Raw genomic sequence first — 19,961 nt, forward strand, 5'->3', positions numbered from 1 at the left:
TTTTCACAAAGTAGTATCTCAGAAGAGTGGATAAAGATTTACAGGGCTGAACCTATGTACATTCATAACTTTGCCTTTTAGTAACACCGCTAGAGTTTATGAACACAGCATACATCTTAAGTACTGTAAAAGAACTAAGACCAAAGTGTCCTCTAGATTAGTTGGTCTAACACCTGAGTTTACATACAACTGAACACTGTGTGGAAATCTTGTGGGTTTTCAGACCAAGCAAGTTACAGCAGCTACAGCTCATCAGTCATTTCTAGACCATTATATTCAAATCCTAACTTTATTTCTTTTCATGTTGTTTGCAGAAAGGAAACCTCTAAACCCTACCACTGTACCATTAATTATTGTCCTCTACGGGATCTGAAAAGCATGAAGGCTGTAGCTCTCTTCATTTGTCTGATAGGATCAGCTTTTGCTATTCCAGTAAGTCTTCATCATGCTATTATTACTGGGCACTTAATTTCCAATTCTGTGAATACTCTATGTTATCCCATTGACCTATACAAGATTTTTATTTACATGCAGATATTGAATATATTTGTCTGTTCTAGACCCATTCCTTAAACTACAAACTTGGAACCCATGGACAGAAAACTCCAGAAAAGGTACTCTTCTTGTTCTTTAAACATTAAGACCTATATTATTCATCTCAAATAGATAAAACATATTAGTACATATGCAGTGGTTGGCAAATTGATTTAGGTTAAAAAAATATAGGCCCCATCACCCCAAGAATTAGTACCAAGCATCTCATGCCTCACATATGACATCACTAGAAACAGAACAGGACAAAATCTAAAACTCACAACAGAAGTTTCACTACTTTGAAAAAATTACCTTAAATTAATCCCCACATATGATCATTACACCCATATTCGTACAAACAATAAGCTCCACTGACAGTTGAACTTGTGGTTATCACTGCTCCAGTAAACAAGGAGGATGCAATCCTCAATTTATCACACCAAGTGATCATATGCAGTCTCAAACACGTAAGAATTTTAGCCACCATATGTTTCATTATTCACAATACAGAGCATTAGATACAGCTCATCTTGGAAAAGTACACTGTGGCTGACAAGCCAGATACACAGCCCTGGTGGCAATGAGACAGATGACTTCAACAGCCCTATGCCATATACGTGTGCTAATGCCTGAGCTCACAATTTTGCATTTGTGGTTGACCCAAATTAAAATTCCTTTTAATTGCTCCATTCCAGTAAGCTTTTGTGATTCAGACACAATGGACCTTGGCTCCAAGCCAATGAATGTTTTGGAACAACTAAATTCAGAGCATGCTCTGCAGTAAGAAATGCAAAATCCCAACTCTTATGCTAGCCTTTTTTTTTTCATTATGAATTATATCCCACTCTGTGCAGCTTTCTAGATGCATTTCATGTCAATCCGGATGGTGCTCTGCATTATGAAAACCAAAAAATTAACCTTTCCTAATGAAGTATCCAGCAGAATAAATTACAGTATAAACACTAGTTTTGCAGCCTACATCTGTCTCCCCAAAACAACTCCCCAAAACAAAGCATTGCAATACCCAACGAATCATCATTTCCAAGTGAATACGCAACATCTATCAAAGGCCCATTGCCCCCTAACAGTAGCTAATTACAGCTATGTTGACTGAAATTTGCCATCATATTAAGAGACCCAAGTATCTTCACAAGCAACCAAGTTCTAAAAGTTTATTTTATCTCAGGGACAAAGGTATAAGAAAATGCAGCAGCTGAAAGCCACATGCAGGCACTGAGGTTGTGGCATGTAAAGAGGCTTCTTGTCAAGACATGAAAAAGTTTGAGCTGGAAATGACATCGTGAAGACGTTGCCTAGTACTTTTCCTGCATCAGCTAGTATACTAGGCAAAAGACAAACTTGTAAAGCATTTGGATAACTTGACACTGGGAAATAGGATATAGCTGATGTGCCAAGAGCCAAATTAATATTTCTAATCCTACCATTGTTTTTAATTTGTATAAGTATTTGTTAGTTGAGTGTTTCCGAGCAGTCATGACTCTGCCCACACTAAAGGAAATGCTATTCCAGCAACTTGGGCGCTGAGAAGGTCTCATTTTCATAAATAACCCCCCCCCCAAAGCTTTAAGGAAAATCAGCATCAGGTGCTATAAGCAACACTGAACATCCATGGGTGGTGTTCAGAAATATATCAGATGCTGCTGCTATTTGGAAGCGGCTGTACTCACCCAGCAGCTGCTGTGATGCTAAGAGCAGCAGCAAGGCAACTGCTGCAGCAAGCATCATTTTAACAGTCATTTTACTACCTGCTTTCTCCTTGAGCATTTGAACCTTTTCCACTGAATTTACGAGTTTTGCTATTGGTTTGACAGCACACAAACAACATAAGCCACTCAGCAAACACCACGATTCCTGATATGGTACCACAGCTGCCACCAAAACCAATAGTTCCTGATTAATTCAACTAGGAAGCAATGAAGTAGTAGACAAGGTAGACAAATACATTGATTATGGAATAGTTAAGATGCAGTGCACTCCTCAGGAATTACTACCACAACACCTTGTGAAAGGTGCTTTCTCTCCGCTGTCCCTCTTTTCCCCGGCCTCCCATTTATCTGTGTAGGAAGATGAGTATCGCACCCCCTTCTCTGAGGTAAATGATAATTACTGCAGCCCACAAATGCCTGAAGTTATGAGCCTAAACTACTAATCAAGCATTTTGAGATTTCACAAGATACCCATATGCATCTATCCCCTATGAGATATTAAACAGAGTTGCATAGACTGCTTCAGAAACTCCAGCAATAAAAGAGGGGACAGATAAATTTGCTGAGAAATGGAAATGCACCAGCTGTGAATTCCATGCTCTGGGCTAGCTTAAGAGGAGCATTTACAAAGCAAACAAAGTCAGTGTCAAGCAAAAATAACATTGCATTGACTTCAAATACATTCTGAGATTTATTAATCTACTTGCTTTTTTTTTTTTTTTTAAGACCAAAGGTATTAATCCTGATACCCCAAAGGAAAAGAATGCCCCATATGTAGACAAGGGTGATTTGCTGCCCAGTCACAAAAACCTAAACCCACAGGTATCAGTACCAGATGCTGAGCACAGGGATGAGCCCCAGCCCACTAGAAAACAAGAGAGAACTGGTAGCGAGCATCAAGTGAAAAATAGCTTAAAAAGCATCAAATTCCTTGCACTGCACAATAAACCAGGTTTGGCTTCTGATAACGAGGACAGTGACTCTGGAAGCAGCAGCAGAGACCAGTCCAGCTCTGAGCATTCTCAGTTCAGGAGTCATGAGAAACACAGCAATATGGCCAATCAACATGTTCTGGGCAATGCAGAAAATTCAGCAGATGCCCTCAGTCTTGATCATGAGCATAACACACAGAAATATAATAAAAATACCATTGGCATATCTGAAAAAAGCAGTGAAAGTGATGAAGAAGAAGGTGTGGAAGAAAAGGATGATGAATGGGGTGAAGGAACTGATTACAGAGATACAAAGCAGAAAAGCCACCAGACCAATCAAGGTAATCAACACAAAAGACAGCAAAATGAAAACAGCATGCAATCTGATGAAATCCTGAGAGATTCCAGTCAGCCAATACAGATAACCAAGAGACAGGGTGAGAAATTTGACCTGGAGGAAGAAGAGAGGGAGAACAGTCAGAAGCAGCCCTATAAAGAAATTCCTCTCTCAAAAAAAACCCACAGTGAAGATCAGGATGACAACTGGCAAAGCAAAGAGAAGAAAAACAATGTTCAGCTAACCTATCAGAGTGATCACACAGTGGTAAAAAGACAAGATACGGAGGACAGTAATGTTGATGATTATGATCATGACAGTGGTGGTGTTGATGGCAAGGAAGATCTCAGCAATACCTGGAAAGAAGCAGCTTACGAGAAAGAGGAGAGAATCCAGCATAACAACCAGGAAAGCACCGGTACCGAGCACAATGGGGAAGGAACCACCAAAGAGGACACTGCAGTTCATAGAGAGACCGAGGATTACCAGGATGTCAAGATTAAAGACCTTATTGACTCCGAACAAGATTATTATGGTCATGAACAACCTAATTCTGACAGTGAGCAACAACTGGAAACGAGTAGCTCTGTTCAGAGCATAAATTCAATGGAAAGCGAAGATAAGGTAAATTCTCTTTAAAATAAACTTAGAATACTAGAAAAAGCGGGTGTGTGTGTGTGTGTGTGTGTGTCAGGGGGGAACCAGTCCCAAATTTAAATTCCTGAGGATTCAAAGAGCATTTTGGAGAAAAAACCAGATGTAATAGTTTATTAATATGCAGAAGTCTCATCTCCCCTTTTATTCACTATTCATCTGGTTCATGCTATGTCAATTCACATATAACATTTAGATTAATTGTACCAGAAAGGGAGTGAGCACACTCATGTAAGAGCTCCAGTCCCAATGGGCTATGGATACACAGATACAAAACCCAGAACCCAGTCTCAAGCTGACTAGGAAATCCTGTTCACTCCTCTCTCCCAAAGACTTTAAACACTATAATACAAACGCAAACAGTTTGGAACGGCTAGAGTCCCCGGAATCATTACCATCCTAGTGGCTAGGGCACTTCCACAGAAGATGATGTGGGCTTTGTCCCTTCAGGCAAAGGAGGGCATCACACCTAGATCTCCCATACCCTGGGTCAGCCATTAGATAACCAGTGGACTATCAGGAGTGTTCTTCAAAAGAAAGGAGTGAGTTTTCCTATGGCTGTTAAGTAAGGATCTGTAACATTAAAAAAAAAATTATAGGAGGCATCCATTTGAAAGGAGGCAGGCACATCCCCACAGCACCAAAGAAGGGTCAGAACTGAAGACATGTCCTTCCCTTCTCCTCCTGCTTCATGTGTCCGGCCTGGCAGCTCACAGTGCTGCTATTCCCAGGCACTACTGAGAGGCAGCTCATGCTCACCGACCTGGAGGGCCCCAGTGCAAACTAAGACTCGAAGCACCAAATCTGCCAACCTGAAGGCACTACGCTGCTGTATGCCAAGTACTGCATAAGCTCCAGGTGCTCAAGACTTACTGAGCTCCTGTTTCTCTTTCCACCTCCTATTTTTTTTTTTTTTACTCCCCAAATAACAGAGCACCTTAATACTACCAGAGGCTTTATGCATTTCTCATGCATTTTACATAGCAACCTCTTTCTGCTGCAAGAACAGCAAACTCTGCCTCAGTCAGCTCTATATTTGTACCAGAAAAAAATTTGTCCAAGTACTTTTTTCTTCCCAAGATTTACCACAGCTTCTGCTTATGTCTCTGTGACTGTACAGGTTAAGACTACAGGCAGTTTCTACAGTGTGATGGAAAGTGCAAGCAACAGAAGTGAGAATGCTCTCCTGGGTAAGCCACAAGCAAAGCCATTGTATAACTGCTAACTCTGCAGCTGGGGAATCTGCTGGTCTGCATTTCTTTTCTGCCTTTGGCAGTACATGATTTCACATGACTGAACTGTGCTTGCGCATAACCCTGCATCACAGTTACATTCCCAGAGAATCCCTTGGATTTACTAATTTGTTTGTGAAAAACCTTTGTAGACAGCGCACAAATTTTTGTGTCAGGCATGGGGATTACCCTGCATTGAAACAGTTCCGTTTCAGAACAGTAGCTTGAGTTCACCTAGGAGTGGGACAAGTGCCAGTGCTGGATTCAGCAAGGACAGATGGGATATGTTTCACCAAAGGAAGCTGGAAGTGAATGTCAGTCCTTATAGAAGAAATAGCTTTTTCTGAGAAATTTATTTCCCCATCCAACTCAAAACTGGGACTGCTAGAAGTCTTAAATGAGGATTTTTGTGAAGTTTGGCTTGCTTTATTCAATACAAGATCCAGCTGCATTTTAACAAACTTATAAAAAGCACTTGACTTCTTGGTGAATATTGGGCTTTATTTTGCTTTGACTGTCAGTAGTACATGACAAAAACATTTGGCTTCGTCCCATCCCCTCTAACAGTCCCTCCTTCTTGCTATGATCACTAGACCTATGTAGGAACTTCCACTGCAAAAGAGGTAAAGTCTGCCATGCGGACAAACAAGGAAAACCTGGCTGTATTTGCCAAGATCCTGCTGCTTGCCCTTCCACCAAGGACTATGAGCATGTAAGTATTTCATTCAGTGCACAGCATGGGGCAAAGCTGACTAAAATGTTCATAAGATATTCCCCTGGTATTACTTAGAATAATTCTACCCTAAAAAGCATGCAAGTGGGTTTGGGCAATTCCCGTAATAGTAAAAGTATAAAGTACCCAAACTCACTGACTATAGCTTGAAAATAGTATGAACACATGTAGCTACATAGTACATAAAGTGATTTGCTTCACTTAGTCTCTCAGGAGTCATAGCTTTTCCCTGTCACTAAAAGTTCTGTTTATTCATTTGGTATTTTAGAGCATATACAGAATATACATATCTAATGTAATAATCCTGTACCATCTCAAACTACATACTACCATGCAAAAAGAAATTCAAGTGTCTCAAATCTGGGTGTGTAAGTACAGACAGACAACTAATGCTTATGTAGGCAAATAACTACAATTGTCAATACTTCTGATCACATGTATTCCCTGTGGGTATTCACAACTGCTACACCATATGTTAACAATACTTCTATTATTGTAATGCCTATATCAGCAACCAGGTTTTTGTTTTCACTCCTCCTCTAGGTTTGTGGTACCGATAATAAGACTTATGATGGCACATGTCAACTCTTTGGCACCAAATGTCAACTTGAAGGGACAAAAATGGGACACCAGCTGCACCTAGACTATATCGGCTCATGCAAATGTAAGGCTTGTTTTTCTATGAGGAATTCTCCTAGGTAGAAGGAGCCAGTAGCCTTAACCACCAGCTAGACCAAAGTTACCTGCTTTCTTCCTGTGCTCTCCCCTTCTGCATCAATTATCTGCTAATTAAGACCTTCAAACCCTAAACATGTCTAAAAAGTCACTTTTTCTATAATTAAGGTATTAAGCACCTGAATCCTAAAGACATCCCTCCTGTGCTTACACCAATTTGTTGTCAACCCTGTCTTCCCCCTGCACTGACTTACCTGCTCCCATTGCTATAGCATCTGAAGATGTTTTCTTAATATCTTGTCCAGAAAACCAATATTTACAACCAGTTAATAAATGAAAGTGTCAAGTCCAAACCCCCCTACCCCCAACCCACTTAGATGCCAAATGCAGAAGTCAGGATCTAAAAAGCCAGAAGTGATTTCCAAGCTCTTCAGTTGCTGCACACCCTGGGAGGAAAGTGCACTCTCAGCCAGAATATTCCTTTGCTGTCAAGAGCTCTGCTTTCATGCAGCTGACTGATAACAGTTCCACTGCACAACTCTGCTCAGAAGCTGCACAGATCCATAAAGGTTGTGGCTTGCACAACTGCTCAAGCATGTGCACCACAGAACTGTAGATTTGTAATTAGTTGCAGTCCCCATTTTATGCATCAAGAGTTCTATTAGTTTTAAGCTTAAAACTGGAAGTTTGCTCACAATTGCTCAGATGGGGACTTAACAGATCACTTGGTAACAAAAGCTTTCCTGTTTGGCACAGATATCCCCCACTGTACTGATTATGAAGTGGATCAGTTCCCCCTCCGGATGCGAGACTGGCTCAAAAACATCCTTATGCAATATTACGAACATGATCTGGATACTTCTGGATTTCTAACTGAAAAGCAAAGGACTAAGGCCAGTAATCCTTTTCAAATAAGACCATGCAGTTACGTTGCTACGATATGGCTTATTTCACACCAAAAGCCAAGTTGCTTGCCTCAGGACAGAAGATCAACAAATGTGATAAAATTGGTTTCATTTCCTAGCAACACCTGAGGCTACTGCCCTGCTTAGCTGAGTTTGACTATTAGGCCACAGGAATTTCACTTCCTTTCTAGTAAACCCCATTTCCCTGGTGATACTTTATCAAGTCTCATTTCTCCAAACCACCTGCTTGCTGGATAGTTCTCTTCAGGGCAGAACTTCATCCCTAAACAAAAAATGTCAATTTCTCTGTTGCATTCAGGTCAAAAAAATCTACCAGAATGACAAGCGCCTTGCAGCTGGTGACCATGCAGTTGAGCTGCTCCTGCACGACTTCGAGAAAAATTATCTCATGTATGTGTATCCTGTGCACTGGCAGTTTCATCAGCTTGATCAGCACCCTGTTGACAGGTAAAAAAAAAAAAAATCTTTGCAGGTTCAGTTCCAATTTGCTGTTTAAGCTCAGGCTGTTTTACTTTCCTAAACCACTCAAAGTATTCTCTACATACAGGACCATTCCCTCAACTGATAGTAGCCAGTATCCCCCCTCTTTCCAAGGAGGCATTAATGTCCAACACATAACATCCCTCATTGTTTGCTGGAGCCATGTCTTAGGTCAGAACCTGCTATCCTCTTGCCTTTCATAACCATCATGTATTACACCTTAAGCTCTATAGTGTCTTAATAGCTACTAATGCCCTGATTCTGAAAGAAAACAAGGCTCATGAGATCATGTTATTACTGAAGCTAAGAGCAACAGAGCACAAAGGGCAGAGGCCTGTCAGCAATAATTCACTAGTGAGGTGCCCATAGGTTTCAACTAATACTACAGAAGCCTCTCAGTTTGATAAGACAGCACCAGTGTCACAGTTCAGAGGAAGCCCACAGCTTCTGAGAATGTGACTCAGATTTCAGGCTTTTGGTCATGACACTCAGGGGAGGGACCCATGTTTCAAGGCTGCAGGCCCTCAATACCTCATGCTGTTCATACCTACTGTCTTAAAACACAGCTAAGCACCTTTATAAGCTTGATCTCCTGAAGATTAACAGAAAAACTCTACAATTGATGAGTTGTGAACAAGTCACAGTAATAATTGTTCTAGAAAAAAAAATGTTAGCAAACAAATAGCAGTTAAAACATTTTAGTTTATCAGTTATTGTACATCATCGTAACGACCTGGGACAGATTCACTACAGAAGCACCATAACAGAATCCACCAGGGCATCTCTGACAGAGCCACCATTGTCATCTTCTAGCAGTTTAGATCATCTTTGATGACCCTGACAATTTATTCATGAAATAACAGCTCTACATACCTGCTCTTTCTTTCAGATTGTTAACACACTCTGAGCTTGCGCCTTTGAGAGCCTCCCTTGTTCCCATGGAACACTGCATAACCCGTTTCTTCCAAGAGTGTGATGGAGACCAAGACAAACTCATTGCTTTGAAGGAATGGTGCCACTGCTTTGGGATTAAGGAAGGTAAACCTAAAAGAGCAGGCAGACATACAATGTTCCTACCAAGACTAGGTACATTCTCAGACCACAACATACAGGAAAGAAATTGTAGCCAGAAGCTCATGGCTACTATGCATGGAGGCAAATAGAACAGTACAAGACTGCAAAAGGTGCAAGGTTCTGAATTGTTTTATAAAGACAGGGAAAAGTTACCTCTTCCATGAGGAAAAAATTTGGAAGGTAGTTTGTACTAAATATCAAATTCCTGTGTGGTATCTGAACCTATATGTCCTGCACACCCATCTCTCAAGAAACACTATTTTATCCTTCAATGCCAAAGGAAAGGCAAAGCAAGCTTGTACTTTTAAATCAGTGGTCAAAGCACATTGCATGAAAATGCATTTAAAGATCTCAAGCCAAGTAGGGAAAACAACCGAGATGTCTCACTCATCAAGTAACTGCTCACCTCTTGATTACTATACACAACACAAATGCTGTCATCACACTGTAGTACTTGCAGGCCAAACTGTCTATTCTACCTAATCTGTCAAGTGCAACACATGCTCAGAGGGTGCCCACCAGACATGCATGCATCAGGAGGCTTCGGCAGAGGCAGGGACAGTTCCTGAATCCTAAATGGGCTAGCCATATGTTTGGTTCAGCTCAATCCACATCAAGACTTCTCTAGGAAAGTGAAAAGCTAGGTATTACTGTGCTGGTCACATCTCTAGAATTAGGCAGCAGCTGAACAGAAGCCATCATGATAGCAATCTGAGATTTACCTGACCACATTCAACCTAAGGCATTCTTTTGCAATCTACTTTCTTCTGATTTAGCCCTGAGTGAGAGTTGAACAATCCTGCCCGTCATTAAGCAAGGGTAGCAGTAGCACAGGTTAACCCTAGAACAGAAGGCACTTGGCTAAACATGTGGACTGAAGAAATGCGTTCAAAATCCCACTAGCCACTCCCTAATTTTAAGTGGGGGCTGATTCTGGTCAGAGTTCAGACATGCAGAGCCTTCATTCTTCCCAGAACTTTTCCAGCTCTTCTGATGACAATTTACCAGTCTCAAACCACGTGTGGAAGTAAGCTGCAATGAGTTATGATAACACACATGTACTGCTACCAAAGACTGTTCATCCAAAGAGGGGTTTAGGGTCAGTCACCTAGGAAGAGGGGGGGTGGAAGGGATTCTTGGGTCACAAACAGATCAAGGAGACCCAACACTAGAAACAAGAAAGCACCTATCAAGAAGGGTCTAAATGAACGGCTCCTGAATATGATAGTAGCATCCATACTTATTTTTCGTTAGGTATAGTGTTCCCCTACATGAGCGCTCTGAAACTTTAGTGTATTACTTTCTTGATAGCGATACAGCATAAGAATGTCTCTTTGGCATCAAATGTTAATAACATTTCCTTCTTTGTTGCAGAAGACATAAATGAAAGTCTCCTGTTCTGAGTCTGGCTGAACAGAAGCCCAGTACTGCTCTAAAACCAGTGAAATATGTGAATCCCATTTATTTCTGTATTTAACAGCTTCATGGTTTTCAAGACAATGGTGGCATAAGGTTCACTGCATTCTTATCAAATAACACAAGTGCAGAAAAGTTCTACATTCATCAACAGCAGAAAAACTACTCCAAGTGGTTCATAGCTAAAAACCCAGTGTTTTCCCCCACATGTATCCATGATCTCCCAAGACAATAAATAGTACTAACCTGATGACTGAGCTATTCAGGAAACTCTTCAGTAGAATTACCGGATGTGGATTTTACCATACACTGAAGAAAATTACCTTGAAATAGGACTTATTTCCTTTACTTACTGTATTGTCAGTTTAACATTCTGCATAGAAGCCCCAAATAAAATAAAAGGCTACCTAGATATATGGGTTTTGTCAGAACTTCGTCAAAGAAAAGGTATCAATGCAACAGTTCAATGGAAATCTCATTTTTAGATTTAAGGGAGAAGAAGAAACTGGAGACGGTAGATCATATATACCAGTCCTTAAACCATATTTCCTAACATGCATTAAAAAAAAAAAAAATCAGTGCCTTTGAGATACTTCTTCCCCCGCCTCTTGAAACACAACAGTAATAGTACCAATGCCACACAGCAGAATTCCTACTGACAAACTGTAATGAGCTAATTGTACGAGCATGGTGATTATGGATGCATGTCAAAAGACTGATTAGCAACAGGTCCACCATCACAAATAGAGCATACCACAGCTCCAACATCTCGTTATTCTCCTTAGCAGGCACATTCTTCCTCCCACAGAAGCTCCAACTACTGCTATAATTTTTCTAGAGAGAGAAATGTTAACTATATCTTTCACCATCTCCCAACTTTTGCATGCCTGAAGACAGGCACAATTTAGGCATAAAAACCAGGATACAGTGAAGTTGAATTTATCAGAGCAAACAGGGAAGATTTTCCTTTAAACAGTCCATGTTCTGCAGGGCAAACGATGACCATTACCAAGATGATTACAGCCATGGATATATGAAGCACCTAATGTATTAAGGAGCAGATCAGCATCCCACCTATTTTGAAAATCTCAGTGATGCTGCCATTTCTGCTTTTCCACTGCAAGACACATAAAAGGAGCATTTGCTAATGTATGTATAGATAGATGCTACAGTCACAGTACAAGAAGAATTTTCACCTGAGCTCTTGTAGTCTGCAAAGGGGCAAGCACCACCAATATTTAATCTACAAATTATAAGAACGTTAAGAGTAAGGATGATAAATGAAAGCTAGTTTCCTCATCAGTATTTTAACTACATTGTTACTATTCTAGCTTAACTTATACTTTAATCTTTCTTATATACTTTACAAAATGAAGAAATACAGAAAGTTAGTGATAATTTTACTGACCTTCTGTAGACTCGATTGTTTCCGTTTAGTTTTAACAAACCTAAATTAAACATCTGTTTAGTCATAAGCATTTTCCCCTCTCTACAAGGGAAAATCAACAATGAAATCACTCTCATACCAAGACTCAGGCACCCTTTGAGACACAACACGCATATTCACATGCCTATATAGAAAGAATACTCACAAACACACTCATTGCTCACACTTAAACCATGGCACAATCTTATTCACTAGGTGCAGCTGGTTATAACATGAATGGAACTAAAATTACCTGACTCTCCCTCTATTCCAGCTAAAACAGCAGGTTAGTGTTAAGTGAGAAGAAGATGGGGATAGATGGTTTTAGACAGGTCCATTAAAGAATACCAAAGTCCAGGATGCAACCATAACTTCTAACCCTAATGGAAGACTGACAACACTTGGGGTATGTCAGGAGAAACATCAACCTGCACTTCCTCTCCCCTTGTATTCTAAGCCAAAGCACCCATTGCTACAGACACAACACCCAACCAGACAAGCCTTCCCTCTGATCCAGGACAGCCACTGCTAAGTCCTCTGTAGATCAAGTCTGTCCTCAGGATCTAGAACTGTATGTGTCAGTGCAAGCATCCTCATCAGCTACATGCACTAATCCTTGCGACAATGAATTTAACAGAAATGGCCTGCTCTCATCTATTTAGGTCTCATCTGCTATGAGGCAGGACATTCAGGTCTCGAGGCAAGCATGAGCTCCTCCTCCGTTAAATGTGGCTTCTTTGAGTCACTGCAAGTAGAGCTTTCAAGACAACACAAATAGCCTTAAAAACAGAAAAAAGTTTGCTATATTTTGTTAATTCAGGCTTAAGAACAGACAGAAGGCCATAAATACCACAAACGAGCAATACCATCTCTGTCCAGTTTCCACCAACTAGCATCAAACAGCAGTTAACTCAAAACCTTTCATCCAAAATTTAGTGAAATTGCTCGGTTAACTGGGTTCCCTCTGTGCAAAGAGGTGCAAGGATCTGATCCAACATGAACCAACCAGAAGGGTCTAGCTTCTGAAGGCAGGCTGGCTTACCTCTTTTTACTGACTTGGCCATCTGAATCTACTTTTCAAAGGAGATCAATGTCCTTATCTGTGCTGTACCGATACCAGATGTGTTTGCAGTAAGTCTTCCAGCATCACTAAAGTGCAGAACCCTACAGTTATAATATCTATATTGAAAAAATACACAACAAATATTCCTTTTATAACACGCACTTCCACTGCCAAGCCCATCAGTCCTCTGAGGATCAGTAGGGGTCATAAAAAAACCCTGGCTTCTTTATCAGCTGAGAAGTAAATCAAACATCCAAAAGGTATGATTCATGACATCTTGCGGTTTTCTGATGTAAGCCATAGCACTCAAAACTGTAAACACAGACACCAGCCATTCACACAACACTATCACTGGAGCCAGCTGTGTCTGATCCACTGACCAGCTGTTCCACATGCAATCCAAAGGTAATACAGATGCTTTAATGTTACCTAGTGGACTAAATTTCAAAACAAAAATTATTTGGGGTAGACTGCATGACTGTGAAGGGGAAGAAAAAAACCTTTTTTCCACAGTGAGAGTGGTCAAGCACTGGCACAGGTTGCCCAGAGAGACTGGGGATTCTCCATCCTAGGAGATGCTCAAAACCTGACTGGACAGTCCTGGACAACTTGCTCTAGCTGACCCTGTTTGAGCACATCTGGGGAATGGACTAAACAGTCTCCAGAGGTCCCTGCCAACTTCAACCATTCTGTGAGTCTGAAAAAAAGAGCACGTGACAAGAACTACTCAGAGAAATACCAATGCTCTGCTGCTATGCCTGTTGCTTAAACCAAGAAGTTGCAAAAGGGAGAGGTAAAAATCAAAGACAAAAATTATGAGAAGTAAAATGCTGACAAGATCTCAAAGCACAGACAAGGCAGCAGGAAGCAGAAGCATAGCAAGCTTTATTCTGTAATGACTTATCCTGACCATGTACATGAGCAACTAAAATAAAGAGATGACAGTTAAGGTCACACCACAAGCCATACTCAACTTAGGAACAGCTTGAGCAGGCTGATTTTCCTTTCTCTCTACACAGAGGAGAGCCATACTCCCTCCAGGCCTTTCCGTTTGCCAAAACCATGACACTATAACTCTACTTTCAATCTGCTTCACAGGACTCTCTCTCAATATGCAATTCCTGTTGCTTTCTTGTGTTCTGAGCATGGTTCTTGCTGTTGCAAACGCAATGAGTACTGAAAAAAACCAAACAGGCATCCAATGTAGGAAATGTTAATATTTTAAACTGGAAATCACATGATTTTAAACTAACACAGCAACCTTAAAAATACTCGCGTTTGGTACAGGCCTGAACTTCTTTATGTTATTAGCATTCTAGATTCTCAACTTATTATTGAGCCCTCCTTAAACTTTAAAGAAAAAAATAGATCATAAACACTAGTAACAAGCTCATACCGAGCCTAACAGGGCCCATATTTTCTCCATTAGCTATTTCAGCTGACGGTATTACAGACATTGAAGATTAACAAGTTTGCTTTGCAGAACTATCTTTGCTTTCTAACAGAAGAAAAAAATTAAAACCAAAGTGAAATATTTGATCATTTTTTTATTTTTTTAAATAAATACAAGCAGGACAAATTATACTCTACTCTAAAAGAAAATTCATTCTTTTTTCTACAGGATAGCAGTAGTGAAAGCTCTGGTTTGGACAGTATGGAGGACGTTAGTCTTTTCTTTGTAAATTAACAGAATCCCACTAGTTTTAATATTAATATTAAACTGAGGATTTTGGTACTGAACAGGAAAACACTGACACAAGATGACTTTCTTTTCACAGCAACCACATATGTTGAATAATGATTGTAATTACATGTCTGAACCTTCAGTCTGGAAGCCTGCTCTGCAGGCTTATCAAGCTCAGGTCTGAGGTAACTGAACTGCCCAGTAGTACAATGGGGCGTAAGAGTGCAGGAAGCTCTAGCCAGCCAGGAAGCACCCCATCAGGGATATGGAGAGAGCGGCTTCTGAATGACAAACTACCATAGAAGGGATTTATGCAATTTATCTTTGAAGGTTGAGGACAGTAATCCACTTTGCTTTCTAATTAGCAGACATGCATTCTATGGAGTAATTTTTTTTAATAATACTCCCCCCCATTTCTTCAGCTTGAAAAGAGGTTACAAACTTTCTCAAAATTCTGGTGCTGTTCCTTGAGTATTTGTCTGGGTATCCCAATCCTTGGGAATAGATGATCTCTTAGATATTTAAAAAAAAAGTAGTTTAGCATATGTTAGAGACACAACACATAGGGCTAAAAAATAACACTTTCCAACACATCTAACTTGCATTAATGTACAAGCTAACATCACCCACATGAAGCTGACCATTTTCCAGAAGATTTGCCAATAAAGAAATGCCACTACATTTGCTTGCTTATAAACTTTCAATATTGTAATTATGCAATACATTTTAGGACGCGAGTAAGCATCAAGACCCAATTAGTAAGGGGATGCGCATAAAGTAATGGCATTTTGTACAGCATACCATCCAAGATCACACACTCCAACTGGAAATTGTCTAACCAGAAAGCTTTCCAGGAATAACACACTGGCTACGGAAACAGTGCAGTTTTTCTGTCTCACTGAGTATGATACTTTCATAATTGAAATTTTTTTTTCCTGTTTTCATCTTTAGCACTGTACATTATGTTAAGAACTTAATATGTAAACAGTAGCATTCAAGAAAAAAATCATGCTATTTTGACATGCCACAGTATAATCACCCTTGTTCTCAGCCACGATGAGCTGCACATTCACCTCCCATGAACTTAAGAAGGGTCTGCTCTTGTGGTCATGCTTTCAAATCCCAACTACACTGCTGGGGCAGTGTAAAAAGCTACCACAATTTACAGGATTATACTTTAATGCTGCTCCTTCCAATGACCCTGTTTATGGCACAGTCTCCCCAACAGCTGTATAATATATTAATATAAGCAGTGAGAAGAAAGGAACCTAGAAATCCAGCTCCCAAAATCAGTAATCAAATTACGTCCTCCAACAGTTATCTTTTCAGACAGAGGCACTGTCAGACATTCAGATGTGAATACCATCCATACTGTAGACTAGAAAGCAATTAAATGTGAAAACTAATCTCTCAAAATAAAAATCACTGAAAAGACATGTTAAAATGACTCAGAAAAACTTCACTTTATTATGTAGCACTTAAATTAAGCTATTATTCAAGTTACCATTCTACAAGGCTCACATCCCTTAAGGATGCATACTTCCTGACAAGCAATCAGTGCAAAAATAGAGAGCTAAAGTGAACAGCCTCTGAACTACAGCCACTCAGAATCCCAGTGTTGTCATGCAAATCTGCAGATAGTATGAAACAGCTGCAAATAATGAAGACAAGAAAGCAAAACAGCTCCACATTCATCTCATTTCACGCTAGCTGTAAAATCAAAAGCAGCAACCCGAAGTCTCTGAAAAAGCCTCTATTTACCATTGCCAAGTGTTTTTGCTGGCTGAATTTCATGGAATTTTCACCGAACTTCCACTGAAAAGGACAAGGTCATCTGTTTCAAAGCTGGAAAAAACATTCTCCCCTTGGTGTCCATTGGTTCCTTGTTTACATCACCCACAGCACTCAGGACCAGGATCCTCGCTCCAGTGGGCTCCCCATTTCTCAGTCACAAGCTTAATGAAGTAGCTATGACTTGCATACAACTTGAGCTTCTCACTGATGTCAACCCACTTCACCATTCCAGCATCATCACCTGCTTCCAGAGGCAAATTATCCATTGTCTCACCTGTTCACAAAACAAGAGTCAGGACATGCTATTGCATCTTTCCTGCATTTTTTCCCACATCTGGTCAGTTCTGCCCTTCCACGTGGCTTCTTCCTAGACAGTAACCTTGAACTGCTTCTCAGAGAGAAACCAATTAAGTTGCTCACTGATTCTGTGCCAGAAATCTTTTTCATACTTGCACTATTAAAATAGTGAGTGACAAATCTGAGTGGCAGAGGTGGTGTTAACTCCTTGTCACCACTCCTAGGGAACCATCAGCAGCATGACAAGTTACTAGAAACCATTATGACAACATGTACCCACTACTGCAAGTTTAGACAATCCCTCTACCTTGATTTTTGCTTGGCTAACATTTGACTGCTTCCTTTTTCAGGTACTTATTCTACGGGACAAACTGAATTCTGAAACTTATATATGCTTATGGAAAACCAGAATAATTGAAATTTTACTAATGGCCCTAATGTCAAAAATAGTACTTAAGGAAGGATGCAGAAAAGCTTCTGAATTGCTCTCCAACATTCTTACTCAGTTTCCAAAGAGTCCCAGAACTTCACAGACAACAACCAAAAAAATGCTTTTAAAAGTATTACAAAATCTGTATTAGAAACAGAGACCAAAGGAACAGTATCTTCACTGTTTCTGGGGGCTGATGAATCAAGGAACAGTGTCATGTGAAACTTCACCACTGGTATCTACCACCCAAAACACAGTGGAAATGTCATTATATGAAGTCTCCAACTTGAGTAAGTCAGACACACTTAACTAGATTGATTTATCTTAAAAGGTAAAAGATGAGAATCCAAGATAACAGATCAATTTAAGAACTAGCAATGTTATGTCCATTCCTGCTGATTTATAGAAGTAAAATAGGGTCCAACAATTACATACAAAGGTACGTGGTCCATAGCTTAGAACTAGCTAACAAATGAATAAATAATTTTCAGGCAAAGTCCATAAATTCTTTATTTCAAGCCTAACAGAAACCAAAGGGGAACGACAACTAACTGTCATGGCTGAACATCTTAGGAGACAAGAGACCCTCACACCCACTGGTTTTAGTCCAATATTTTACACCTGACTTGCAGCCTCCCCCAATTTCATTGCCAATATCAGCCCAACATACATCCCAATTTCAAACCAACATATAGAGTAAAAGGCAACTAAGAGCACATGCGGAAATACCCACCAGTTTCATCATGATAGTTCACAGCTTCCGTCTCCATCCAGGCATTATCAGTGTTACGAGGGTCATCCACATATCCTCTGTACACCTAAGGCCCCAAACAAACCAAGACAAGCTCAGTGTCACAACAGACAAGGTGGAATCAATAAGAAGATTTTTTTTCTTTCCCTCCGGTACATTTGTCCTTAGAGTTTTCAACACTCCCTTCCATTTCCTACTCCATGACAACCTGAGCATCACAGTTGATTTTTATTTCAGTTACACTTTTTCAAGTTCCTTACAGCTGTGAGCTCAAGAGGCTATCACAAGAGACAGAGCTCACCACAAAGTGTTCCTGGCTGAACAGCTTGTGGAGTCGCTTCTCCAATTCTGCTTTCTCCTCAGGTGATTTCTGCAAGGCGTTCAAGGCCTCCTCCTCAAATTCTCGCTTCAGGGTAGCGCTAATCTTCTCCCCTGGGTCCACCATCCCCTTGAAGGGGGGAAAAGGAAAAAAAGGTGACTATCCCTCAGATTCCATTTGGTTTTACTCCTCTTCGACTGGCTTTTAGTTTATTACATCCACCTGCATCATACTCTGGACACAGGAGGAACTTTACACTTTGTTATAAAGAGCAAGTACACACATCCTTCAAAACCTGCAATTGATTGAATTGTGCCTGCATTAAGCAAAAGACATGGTCAGAATTAAATACAAATACTTCCCTGCAATGCAGAAACAGCAGAAGGCATGCCAGTGGATGCTTGGTCAAAGCTAGATTAAGGAGCATTTCTCCTCACCTCTGTAACATCAGGTCATTCATCAAAAAGCACTCTTATTACTGGCACACCAGTTATCAACTCGTAGCCTTACCAGCGGGGAAATGTCTACTGTCTCTGGAGCTTTGCTCTTACCCCTGGAATGGCCCACTCCCCACAGTCTCTCCTCTTGATAGCTACGAACTGTAAGATGTTTTTGCCAGTAACTGGATGAGCAATTTTATTGCCACTTCTGTCCCTCTTCCACCTGCAGCAAATGACAAACAAGAACATGCTTTGCTGCTTCTTATTACAAGGGCCTGTGAGAGGAAGAGCAAGGCACCCACACCATCATCTGTTCGGGGGCAAACAAAGCAGAGAAAAAGAACAGTCACGGGGGACGACCGATGGATGCCATGCAGCAAGATCGCCACCAAGGGCAAAACACTGAGTTTTTCACACACCTCCACCAACCGCGCTTTCTTCAGCCAAAAGGGCAGAAACCGCCCAAGCGCCACATTTCAGTAGCCACGCTGGCAGCAGCGACTCCTTTGAGAGCTACGCCCAGCACATCCCATCAGTTGCAGCGCTCAGAGCTGCACTGGTGCTCACCCATAATGAGGGGATAAGCAAGCCTTCTGCTAGGACAGAGTGGACACGCAGGCTGCAACACCTCCAAATCACTCACCCAGCACAAGGCCACAAACACCCACCATTGCCTTCAGTAAAGAATTCAGAAGAACTACCAATAGTTAAAGCAAAAAGCTATGTAAACAAAGACAAAATAAAACCAGATTTTTCTTTCACTTTCAAGGAAACAACTCAGTAGCATTTGCAGCCTTCTGAAAAGGGGAAGAAGTAAAAGCATTAGGGTGATTTTCACAATGGTTCTATCTTCAGCATGGCACTTCCTAGCTTGCACCTTTGCTAACTACACATTCTTTTCTTAATGCTTTCTTTGTGTAAAATAGTTAGCATGTACACACAGATCCTGCTGGCAAAAGGAACCTAACCCCACCTCCTCCTATAATGTACTAGGCCAAGTTAGTATTTCTTACAGAGCAAAAGCAGCATACTGCTGG

The 19,961-nt window shown here is 40.7% G+C and overlaps 2 protein-coding genes across 2 annotated transcripts; one reads left to right on the forward strand and one right to left on the reverse strand.

The window, feature by feature from the left end:
- The first annotated feature begins 378 nt into the window (after positions 1-378).
- Positions 379-10,707, forward strand: SPARCL1 (SPARC like 1). The gene is made up of 10 exons (XM_009641361.1): positions 379-432; positions 561-614; positions 2,988-4,154; positions 5,305-5,374; positions 6,010-6,128; positions 6,693-6,813; positions 7,581-7,717; positions 8,049-8,197; positions 9,120-9,268; positions 10,679-10,707. Exons 1-10 carry the CDS (start codon positions 379-381, stop codon positions 10,705-10,707), a joined length of 2,049 nt encoding a protein of 682 aa, XP_009639656.1.
- A 4,455-nt stretch (positions 10,708-15,162) lies between these two features.
- Positions 15,163-19,337, reverse strand: NUDT9 (nudix hydrolase 9). Its single transcript, XM_009641362.2, has 4 exons — positions 19,036-19,337; positions 18,467-18,613; positions 18,148-18,232; positions 15,163-16,961 (listed from the first exon to the last, which is right to left on the reverse strand). Exons 1-4 carry the CDS (start codon positions 19,171-19,173, stop codon positions 16,786-16,788), a joined length of 546 nt encoding a protein of 181 aa, XP_009639657.2. The 5' UTR covers positions 19,174-19,337; the 3' UTR covers positions 15,163-16,785.
- Positions 19,338-19,961: the final 624 nt, after the last annotated feature.

This window comes from Egretta garzetta, unplaced genomic scaffold (genome assembly GCF_000687185.1).
Source record: "Egretta garzetta isolate BGI_Z169 unplaced genomic scaffold, ASM68718v1 scaffold856, whole genome shotgun sequence".
NCBI classification, from domain to species: Eukaryota; Metazoa; Chordata; class Aves; order Pelecaniformes; family Ardeidae; genus Egretta; species Egretta garzetta.

Bases quoted from the DNA above. Each gene is read 5' to 3' on its own strand.
- NUDT9 (XM_009641362.2), bottom strand. From the start codon at position 19,173: ATGTTCTTGTTTGTCATTTGCTGCAGGTGGAAGAGGGACAGAAGTGGC. The intron at 18,233-18,466 runs GTGAGCTCTGTC...TTGGGGCCTTAG, and splicing joins TCAGCCAGGAACACTTTGTG to GTGTACAGAGGATATGTGGA. The intron at 16,962-18,147 runs GTGGGTATTTCC...TTTTGTGAACAG, and splicing joins GAACTATCATGATGAAACTG to GTGAGACAATGGATAATTTG.
- SPARCL1 (XM_009641361.1), top strand. From the start codon at position 379: ATGAAGGCTGTAGCTCTCTTCATTTGTCTGATAGGATCAGCTTTTGCT. The intron at 6,129-6,692 runs GTAAGTATTTCA...CTCCTCCTCTAG, and splicing joins CCACCAAGGACTATGAGCAT to GTTTGTGGTACCGATAATAA. The intron at 9,269-10,678 runs GTAAACCTAAAA...TCTTTGTTGCAG, and splicing joins CTGCTTTGGGATTAAGGAAG to AAGACATAAATGAAAGTCTC.